We start from the raw sequence: 11,247 nt of genomic DNA, 5'->3' as shown, positions 1-11,247 counted from the left end.
CAAGTTTAACAGACTTCTACTACTTTTAGTCAAAAGAGCACAAGAAGATCATGTACCATGGTTCTTACCTTCTGTAGTTTTGGAATTTTTAGCATTGCTAAAATAACTCAAAAGAATTAAACTCTAAATAATCCGTATTTTTATGTGTGGAGTTTGTGATTGCACCAAGGAAATCATCTCCAAGGAAGAAGACCAGCAGGACCGACCTACGTTGGGGTGATGTAACCCTACATCCTGGTACCCATATACCTTCCAACCAACTAGTAATATCTAACCCTAGATCCCGGTACCCATATACGTTGGGGTTAGAATATTCGATTAGATACAGAACCTCAGACCTATTGCTCAATCCCTCGATCTTTGTAAACCTCTATACATAAGCAATATACAAGAGCAAGAAATAGGGTTTTACCTCCTCCGTGAAGACATAAACATGGGTAATCCTTGTCTATTTCCCATTTGATATACTCGTCTAGCCAATACACCCTATCGAGGGATCTACCGAAAATAACTAACATACTCTCAGTATGGCATGGCGTCTCAAATTTCAAATTTCAAAAAATGATCATTGATTCAAAAAATGTTCATGAATTCAAAAACTGTTCATGTGTTTCAAAAATGATTTATTAAAAACAAAAAATATTTGTGAATTTCAAAAGGTGTTCCCAAAGTTCAAAAAATGTTCACAATTTCATAAAATGTTCATGAATTTATAGAAGATCTTCATGATTTCAAAAAATGTTCATGAATTTGTAAAAAAAATGTTTAAGAATTGGAAAAATGTTTACGATTTCAAAAAATGTTTGACATGTTTGAGAGGACAGATTTTACATCACCACATAGATGGAACAATGAATAATAAATTAATTAACAAAGGTAACTCATATTATTTTTATTTTCTCGGATCACAAAGGCTCAAACAGATCAAACACTCAAAAATAAAACAAAGAAACAAAACATAGTGCAACACCACGAGTACGCTACCCCCCTGCTGTCCTCGACAAGTACCAACACCTCATAAGCACACAGCTTGTGCAAAGAGCAGCCACCATACAAACTCAATGGAATGCGCATTTGGTTACCGCTTGCAAATGCCAACTATCTAACCCCTCCTCCCTGGTGCTTCCTGCTTAGAAAGCCAATGGGGGCAGTGGCAGGTTGTTGGTGAGTCCTGACTTCATCCTCCTCTTCCTGAGTCTCTCGGCGATGATGAAAGCGAGCTCCAGAGACTGTGACGCGTTCAGCCTTGGGTCGCAGTGGGTGTGGTAGCGGTCACCCAGGTCATCGAAGGTCACGGTCCGTGATCCACCGATGCACTCGGTCACATTCTGTCCGGTCATTTCAAGGTGGATGCCTCCTGGGTGGCTTCCTTCTTGGTCGTGCACATCGAAGAATGCACGCACCTCATTCTGTTGATCAACACAAAGTTAATGTTAGAGCAGTAAATATAGGCCAAAAGAAACTTGTAAATTACTGGAAATGTTGTTTAACTAATAGAAACTCTTTGTTGCAACCAATCTATCTAGAATCAAGCTTTAGGCTCTTCACTGTAGTAAAATATTTTGTAGGGATTTATGCAGCAGAAAGAGCAACAAGCAAAATGTCAGATGGAACAGCAAGAGCAACCATCTTTCATTGCCCACTTCCATAGGCAGTTCAATCAACACAAATTTCACTTCAATTGCTCATCAGAACACATTTGATTGTGAAAGAAATGGCCACAACATATTTTGCCATGTCATGAATTTCAGTTTCATCCACAATGTTTAGGAATGCAGTAGAATCCAGAGTAGAAAGACACTCACCATAATAGAGTCAAATGGACGAGTCTTCAGACCACATGGGGCCTTGATGGTGTTTCCGTGCATGGGGTCAGTAATCCATGTGACAATCTGTCCAGAATTGCGGACAGCACGGATGAGATGAGGCAACTTCACCCTCATGTTCTCAGCTCCCATCCTTGTAATGATGGTGATCCTTCCCGGCTTGTTTGAAGGGTTCAAAATGTCAATCAGCTTCACCAATTCAGCAGGGTTCATCTTGTCGCTCACCTACATTCCACAAGTTCATGTTATTTTAAATTTCATCATCCAAAACACACCGAAAAAGGATTTAGATTTCCTTTGACCAAATCTTAAAATGAATTCAGTACTGACCTTAATGCCAAGAGGGTTGGCAATACCACGGAGAAATTCAACATGAGCCCCGTCGAGTTGACGAGTACGCTCACCAACCCACACCATATGGGCCGAGCAGTCGTAGAAAAGGCCACTTGTGGAGTCCTCACGGGTAAGAGCCTGCTCATATGGCAAGAGGAGACACTCGTGGGATGTCCAGAAGTCAGTAGTCGTCATTATCGGATGGTCCATCCCCAGCCCAGCTGCTGTCATGAAGCCAAGAGCCTCGTCCACCCTATGCGCCAACTCACGGTACCTATACACCATTCCACAGAAGCACTTAGACCATTAGATAACATATTGATCCAGCAATTACAGAAATATATATTCTGCAAACTACAGTAAGATAAGCAGCGACGAATACGCTAATAGCATTTCTGCGGTCCATCAGCAATTTGTTCTTATTAGTAAATCCTATTCCCAACAACAACATGCCATTTTTATTATGCCTTATTCTGATGATGACCCAGTAAGAAACTTTGTTAGAGCACCATCTTTTCCAGAGAAATAAAAAGGACTTCATGAATATACATTATTTGAGTTGCCTAGACACACCTGAAGAAAACATTGACTATATTAACTCGACACGGCTTAGTAAAAATAATAATTCCAACAAAGGTTACTGGTGTTTAATTGGACGCACGCCAATTGCATGGGCGATTGGCATATTCTGAGTATATACTGCAGCACAGCGACACCTAGGAAGATTCATACAACTAAAACTGAGCAAATCCCCGATGAATCATTCAGAAAGTTAGGTGCAGAGAAAGACAGCTTGAAAGAAAAGGACATCTAAAGCGAAAGTTTCCACATACTGGCCACTCGTCCACTCCTACCAACCACTGATTGATGAACCCAGAACTACCATGTGATTTGTTTAAACATTGGCAAGCAGTGAAGAACCGCACAAAAAGCTTTTCTACTTAATTTTGAGGCTACAACTGAAAATATCTGCATATTCCAAGAACAGGACTAAGTGTCATACTCTCAAGAATATGTCCACCAATTTTTACTGACATGACAAGATTTTTACTAGAATAGGTTAATACTTGCACCAGCAACCTATCACTTGCCTTATCGTGATAAGGAGATATGTGGAAGAAATTCCCCACCGATATTTTTAACAGGACAGCGAGTGCCCAAGCTGCACCAAAAGTTCTTCTAAAATTTCGAATGACAAAAGGCATAATTTTCCTCACCTGTCTCCCTGCTCGTTGTGATCCATGAAATCCAGGTTCCACTGGATGACCCGCTGCATAGCTGCGTAGCCTCCGGTCGCGAACGCGCGGAGCAGGTTGAGGGTCGCCACCGACTGGGCGTAGGCCCTGATCATCCTGTCGGGGTCAGGCGTGCGGCTCTTGAGGTCGAAGGCGTCGCCGTTGACGTTGTCGCCCCTGTAACTCGGCAGCTTGACGCCGTCCTTCTCTTCGAAGTTGTCAGACCTGGGCTTGGCGAACTGGCCAGCCATCCGTCCCACCTACCGTGTGCAGAAAAACAAGGAGCAGCAGATCGGATCAGATCTCACAAATCAAATGAGCGATGGACGTATCAGGTTCAATTCAATTCGGTTTGTGCAATCATCGGTGCGTACCTTGACGACGGGGACCTGGCCGCCGAACATGAGGACGGCGCCCATCTGGAGGAGCACGCGGAAGGTGTCACGGATGTTGTTGGCGTTGAACTCCTTGAAGCTCTCGGCGCAGTCGCCGCCCTGGAGGACGAAGGCGCGGCCCATGGCGGCCTCGGCGAGGCGGTCCTCGAGGTGGCGCGCCTCCCCGGCGAACACGATGGGCGGGAAGGTCTCGATCGTCTTGAGGACCGCGTCGAGCTCCTCCTTGTTGGGGTACTCGGGCAGCTGCAGCGCCTTCTTCTTCCTCCAGCTGTCGACGGACCAGCTCGCGGGCCGGGTCACGGCCGCGGCCTCCGGCGCCACCGTCGGGGACGAGGTCTTGGCTGCCGCGGCCGCCGGGACGGACGCGCCGCTCCTGGCGGGGTCGGCGGCGTGCACGGCGGAGATGGTGCGGCGCTTGAGGGGGAGGAAGCCCGCGCGGCGGGGCTGGGCCGCGCCGCCGGTCAGCGCTGCGGCCGCGGCGGCGGTGTTGGTGGCGAGCGCCATTGCTGCGGCGGGGGGGGGGGGGAGGGGCTGGGGGGAGAGATTCGCGGCGGGTTGGGGCGGTAGGTCGGTAGGTGGGGCTGCTGCGCGGGGAGGAGGGCGAGTCGTGTGGTCTGGGGGAAATGGGGGTGGCGGTCGGGGTTTATATACCGGGCGGCCGGCGGGGAGGGGGGGGGGGGTGGGGGGGGGGGGGGGGGGGGGGGGGGGGGATTTGGGGGGTGGCGACGAGACGGGACGGCGATGGAGGGAGAGAAGGGGAGGCGATGCGGGGGTAGATTTGGCCGTGCCGGAGACCGGATTTGCCGAGGCTTTTTACGTGGAAAGGTACTTTCGGGGGGTTTGGTGGCGAGTATGACAAAAGGGTCCGCGGCGCACGGGCGGTGGGGCACACCTGGCTGTGGGCTGATACGTACGCGGTGGAACCGGTCCGTCCTCGGGTATGGTCGCATGGATCGGCTCAGCTGGGGCAAGCAAGATGGCGTGTGTGTACGCACGTATCCGCATGACCGCGGTTGGCGATTGCTGTTTTTAGGCTAGTTTTGGATTCTTGCCAAAAACCACCCCATCCATATTTTGGTTACAATTAATTTTTCGGTTTTTTGCTTTAATCATGGCCAATTTTTCAACAGACCAATGCTCTTTTTTCTTCTAAATAAGGCTATAATTAAAATATTGTTTTTGCTTGAATCATGGCCAAATTTTTCAACAGGCCAATGCTCATTTTTCTTGCAAGGGTTATATTAAAAAGTTGTTTTTGTTGAATCATGGCCAATTTTTCTACTGGCCAATGCTCATTTTTCTTGTAAGAAGTTGCGATATGAGTATTCATATTGTAAAATTAAACACACCATACTCAGAGCTACGCAACGCTCGGCGATTGTGAATATTCGTGTAAGAGTTATGATGTGAATATAGATGAACAATAAAGATCTTCGGTAAAACTAAACTTAGATCGAAAGTCATCTTTTGCTTCCGAACTCAAATGAGCTAAAAGAATTTGTGGCCACTTTGACAAATGTTTTGTGTGCTTGACAAATTTTAGCACGAAATGGCATTCGTGCAAGTCACTGCAAACAAAAATCTACACTCCAAATCCTTTTAGAAAATAGCATTTTTGGAGCAATGATTTTGTTTTTTCCACGACTTCCAAGAATGTCATTTTATGGTAAATTTTTGCAAGCACGCAAAAGGTTTGTTAGAGTTTATCAGATTTTTTCCCACAAATGTCATTTCATGATAAATCTAGAATTTCACAATATTTCAAGTACTATTTTTCGATTCTATTGTTCATCACTGAGCATTTGAGCTTAGGAGCACATGCTCCATGTCCAACTTAGATCAAACATTCTCGGAGTTGGCATGTCGTCCACCTTTTGTATCTCACATTTCTTTCGAGACCTAGTGAAAAAACCATTAAGATTGAATATGTATAAATTGGACTAGTATTATCGGTTTTGCATAGCCACTTGAACCGCTCACACTTGCGGGTATGTGTTGTGGCCAAGAAAACATTCTTTATATGGCATTCTTCGAATGGTTCGTTCATCATCATAATAGAGGGGATAGGTTCGCGAGCACAAAGGAACAAAGCATGATAGACGTTGACCAAACAAAATTTGATACCACTATCATCACCACCGCGCAAAGACAAGTCAAAAGCACAGGACGACAAAACCTCCGGATTTAAAGCTAACCAAGAATCTACGGTACTAAAACATCACATGCTCTTTGGTGTTTCCCATGTTGGCCACGACGACCACAACATGATAAGGATAGAAACTGTGGAACTTTTATTCCGTCACACACCACCTTCATCATCGAGACATCGTCGTTAAACACACACAAATTAAATTCAACATGGAGATATTAAACTACAATATAGATGTAAAATCCAAGGTTTCTCCCACCTCCTAGCACCAAATCGGCTAAGGGGGACTAAAAGAATTGTCGACGGAAGGTGACAATTTTCTCCTGGCCATGTCGTTCTATGGTTTATGGATATTCGAAGCTGACTACAACTTTTCTGAACTCAACATATATCTTTAATTTTCAATCAATTTATGTTGTTACATTTGGTAATTTCTGTAATGATTTTAAGATAATTTATCTTGGCAATGGTAGCTAAGGAAAAACATTTTATATTTGTTTAATGTTTCTAACAATACATGTGTTTTGGCGAATTGAGTGTAGTTCAGATGGTTAGGTTCGTTGTGGTAGAACCATCCTGCCAAGGTTCAAGTCCTAGACTTGGCACAGATGCTCGCATTTTTCTGAATTTATTTCAGACTTCTCAGCGATATTCGTTCAGTGCGAGGAGACATTCCTGTCGACTATAAAGACGTCTGTGATGACTTCATCATTCCCAAGATGTTGTCAATGCGCATTTATAGAGATTAATGTATGTGCATGTTTGTGGGCATTAGCGTTTGCGCCGTGTTAGAAAAATAATACATGAGTTCTACTGGTGGATACATTAGTTTTAGCGATGACACGTATAACAATTGTTGAGACTAAAGAGAAATAAGGTTAAAAAATAGTTTGTGCCTTGCATTTAAAATGAGTTTTTGTCTTCTCAATTTCGGAAAATATTCTCTCTTAGTCACATGTTCATGAAATTCAATTGTAATTGCCACATAATTCTAGTAGACAAATATTGGTTGTTAAAGATAATGTGCAAAGCATATTTTCTCTTAGTCACGTGTTTATAAAATTTGGTTTTAACTACCAGATTATTTTAGTAGCCGAATATTAGATGCTAAAGATAAATGTGAAGAGCATTTTTTTTTCTCTTAGTCACATGTTTATAAAATTTAATTTTAACCACCACATAGTTTTAGTAGCCAAATATTAGTTGCTAAAGATAATGTGAAGAGCATATTTTCTCTTAGTCGCGTGTTTATAAAATTTAACTTTAATTACCACACAATTTTAGTAGCCAAATATTAGTTGTTTTTCGTAGCCGAATATTAGTTGCCAAGATAATGCGAAGAGCATATTTTCTCTCAGTCACGTGTTTATAAAATTTAACTTTAATTACCACATAATTTTAGTAGCCAAATATTAGTTGTTTTTCATAGCCGGATATTAGTTGCCAAATATAACGTGAAGAGCATCTTTTCTCTTAGTCAAGTGTTTATAAAATTTAATTTTAAATAGCACATAATTTAGTAGCCAAATATTCCCTCTGTACCACAATATTTGTCGCTGGGGAACTTTGTACTGGTTTCCCCAACGACAAGTATTTCGGTACAGAGGGAGTTTTAGTTGCTAAAAATAATGTCGTCTTTTCTCTTAGTCCTTTTTTTGCGGCAAAGAGGAGTTTTATTCCAAAATTATAGGATTACAATCTACTGGCAAGAGATCCTCGATACATGGAGGGCCTCTCTGAAGCCAAACAGCAGTACACGATTCTGTACGGCTGTAATTAGCCAGACAATCTGCTATCCTATTTTGATCCCTACAAATCTTCTGGGGAATAAACTCCCTCTCCTTCATCAGGGCCTTGATCTCAGCTACCAAGTGCCCATAAGCTGAACGTGAGAGATTCTCATTTGATAAGATGGACAAAGCCTCAATTGAATCTGACTGGACGATCACTTACAGTTTTGTGTGTTGGAGAGCTAAAGCCATGCCTTGCATAAGCGCATGGATCTCTGCTTCAAGAGCATTATTGCATCTGAATAAAACCCTATAAGCAGCAAAGATGACCGAACCGTCACGACGTCGTAGCACCATACCAGTCGCAGCCGAGCCATCATGAACAGAAAAGGAACCATCCACCGAGAGCGCCGCCTGGCCCACTGGAGGAGGAGGCCATGGCACACACTGGCCGCTACCCATAGGTTCCGAAGTCCGGACCTCCAATAGGGTCATTTTACCTTTGATAATCTCTTCAGTGCTATATCTCTGAGCAAGGTCTAAAGACTTTAGATAACTGACCAAGAAATCAACACTTATTTCCAACGGAGGAACTACCTTGCCATGTGCTATATCTGACTTGAAACTCCAAATACGCCAAATAAGCAAAATAACCATGTCACGAACTTGATCAGAACATCCAGATAAAACATGTAACAGCCACTCCTCGCCATTGTCTATCAGTTGGTCTGTCGTCGGTAGCGGCCAGAACTCATGCATAGCCTCCCAAAGGGCCCTTGCATGGCCGCATGTAATTAAAGCATGGAAGGAACTCTCCACCTCAAGGCCACACACAGGACATGTTCCACGATTTGAGAGATGTCTAGTCACTTTGCATTTATTTGTTGCTAAGGCCCCAGCCGTAACCTTCCAGGCAGTGACCCGCATCTTGAGCGGAACTTTCGCTCGCCAGATACATGACCATAGAGAACGCTCACCATCCGGGCAGGTACTGGAAGCACCACCTGCAAAATTATCCTCGTGTCCATGTGTAGCCAGCCGGTAAGCACTCTTCACACTAAATCTCCCATTCTTTTCAGGGGCCCAGGCAAGGAAATCATGACGATTCCTAGGTGAAGTCCGAATTTTCAAAATATGATGTATGTCCATAGGCCAAAAATGCTCCTCAAGTCGCTCCATATTCCATGCACCATTATTATCAAGAAAATCAGAAACACGATTAAACCTATAGTTTCTCTTAGGCGTAACCGGCCGGTAATCATGGACACGCGAAATCCATGGATCACGCCATGCTTTAACCGCAGCACCGTCACCCACTCTCCATACAATACCCTTCTTAACCAGATCCAGGCCATAAACAATACCTTTCCATACTGCCGATGAGTTCGCCGGAAACACAGTATCAAGAATATTACCGTTTGGATAATACTTGGCCTTTAGAAGGCAGGCACACAAACTATCAGGGGAATCAATTAAACGCCAAGCCTGTTTAGCCAACATAGCTTGGTTAAATGCTCTCATGTCTCTGAACCCCATGCCGCCTTTTGATTTCGGCAGAGTCATTTTGTCCCACTTTAACCACGACATCTTCTTCTTGCCATTCTCAACACCCCACCAATATTGACGCATCAGTCGGGTTAGCTCATCACATACTGACGCCGGTAATCGAAAAACACTCATGACATAACTGGGTATAGCTTGCGCCACTGACTTAATCAAAATCTCCTTATTACCAGAAGACATATATTGTTCACTCCAATCCACCAACCTCTTCCTCATATTAGACTGAAGTGTCTCAAATCTCCCTTTATGCATTCTTCCTTCTGGAACCGGCAAGCCTAGATATTTTGGCTCAAGTACTTCTGTCGTTATTTCCAACAACCTCTTTACTTCCTCCGTGACCGTCGGTGCACAATTATCAGAAAATAGGATGGAACACTTCGATGGATTAATAAGTTGTCTAGTAGAAGCTGCATAAGTGCTCAACAAACCTTTGACAATCGCTGCATGTTTGTAACGCCCTTGATGCGGCTATATCTCCCACGTGTCGAGGCACGACTTAGAGGCATAACCGCATTGAAAGCAATGTCGCAAGTTAGGCAATCATCACAACATCCATGTAGTACATAATAAGGGAATAAGTAACATAGTTGGCTTACACTCGCCACGTCACACAAAATGCATAAATAACATTACATCATTCAAACACTCATGGCCCGACTACGGCACCAAAATAAAAGATAACCCAACATGCGACACGGTCCCGATCACCCCGACTGGGCACCACTACTGATCATCAGGAAAAGAAACATAGTATCGTTGAGAGTCCTCGTCGAACTCCCACTTGAGCTCGAACGCGTCACCTGGAGCGGAATCATCAGGCCCTGCAAGCTGGTTTTGGAAGTATCTATGAGCCACGGGGACTCAGCAATCTCGCACCCTCGCGATCAAGACTATTTAAGCTTATGGATAGGGTAAAGGTATGAGGTGGAGTTGCAGCAAGCGACTAGCATATATGGTGGCTAACATACGCAAATGAGAGCGAGAAGAGAAGGCAAAGCACGAACGAGAAACTATGATCAAGAAGTGATCCTAGAACAACCTACGTCAAGCATAACTCCAACACCGTGTTCACTTCCCGGACTCCGCCGGAAAGAGACCATCACGGTTACACACGCGGTTGATGCATTTTAATTAAGGTCAACTTCAGGTTTTCTACAACCGGACATTAACAAATTCCCAACTGCCCATAACCGCGGGCACGGCTTTCGAAAGTTCAATCCCTGCAGGGGGGTCCCAACTTAGCCCATGACAAGCTCTCACGGTCAACGAAGGAATAGGCCTCCTCCCGAGACGTTCCGATCAGACTCGGTACCTCGGTTCTTCAAGACACTTCGACAGGTTAAAACAAGACCAGCAACACCGCCCGAATGTGCCGACAAATCCCGATAGGAGCTGCACATATCTCGTTCTCAGGGCACACTCAGATGAGACATCCTACGAGTAAAACCAAACCTCAAGTTGCCCCGAGGTGGCCCCGCAGTCTACTCGGTCGGACCAACACTCAGAGGAGCACTGGCCCGGGGGGTTTAAATAAGATGACCCTCGGGCTCCGGAAACCCAAGGGAAAAAGAGGCTAGGTGGCAAATGGTAAAACCAAGGTTGGGCATTGCTGGAGAAGCTTTATTCAAGGCGAACTATCAAGGGGTTCCCATTATAACCCAACCGCGTAAGGAACGCAAAATCCGGGAACATAACACCGATATGACGGAAACTAGGGCGGCAAGAGTGCAACAAAACACTAGGAGAGAGGCCGAGCCTTCCACCCTTTACCAAGTATATAGATGCATTAAGATATCATGGCAATAAAATGATATCCCAACAAGTAAATAATGTTCCAACAAGGAACGCCTCCAATCTTCACCTGCAACTAGCAACGCTATAAGAGGGGCTGAGCAAAGCGGTAACATAGCCAATCAACGGTTTGCTAGGACATGGTGGGCTAGAGGTTTGACATGGCAATTTGGGAGGCTTGAAAGCAAGTGGTAGGCATCGTAGCATTGGCATAGCAAAAGAGCG

The 11,247-nt window shown here is 44.5% G+C and overlaps 1 protein-coding gene across 1 annotated transcript; it reads right to left on the bottom strand.

Moving 5' to 3' along the window:
• Window positions 1–859: 859 nt before the first annotated feature.
• LOC125536199 (phospho-2-dehydro-3-deoxyheptonate aldolase 2, chloroplastic) lies at window positions 860–4,409 on the bottom strand. Its single transcript, XM_048699375.1, has 5 exons — window positions 3,769–4,409; window positions 3,377–3,654; window positions 2,157–2,433; window positions 1,806–2,051; window positions 860–1,409 (listed from the first exon to the last, which is right to left on the bottom strand). The coding sequence occupies exons 1-5, from the start codon at window positions 4,291–4,293 to the stop codon at window positions 1,131–1,133; spliced, it is 1,605 nt and encodes a 534-aa protein (XP_048555332.1). The 5' UTR covers window positions 4,294–4,409; the 3' UTR covers window positions 860–1,130.
• Window positions 4,410–11,247: the final 6,838 nt, after the last annotated feature.

The sequence above is a fragment of the Triticum urartu genome, chromosome 2 (genome assembly GCF_003073215.2).
Source record: "Triticum urartu cultivar G1812 chromosome 2, Tu2.1, whole genome shotgun sequence".
Taxonomy (NCBI): Eukaryota; Viridiplantae; Streptophyta; class Magnoliopsida; order Poales; family Poaceae; genus Triticum; species Triticum urartu.
Note: the sequence above shows the minus strand (reverse complement) of the source record. Positions and strands in the feature narration are given on the sequence as shown.

Excerpts from the sequence above, each read along its gene's own strand:
- LOC125536199 (XM_048699375.1), bottom strand. The coding sequence starts at position 4,293 with ATGGCGCTCGCCACCAACACCGCCGCCGCGGCCGCAGCGCTGACCGGC. Across the intron at positions 2,434-3,376 it reads CACAACGAGCAGGGAGACAG|GTACCGTGAGTTGGCGCATA; the intron begins GTGAGGAAAATT and ends AATGGTGTATAG. Across the intron at positions 2,052-2,156 it reads CCAACCCTCTTGGCATTAAG|GTGAGCGACAAGATGAACCC; the intron begins GTCAGTACTGAA and ends TGTGGAATGTAG.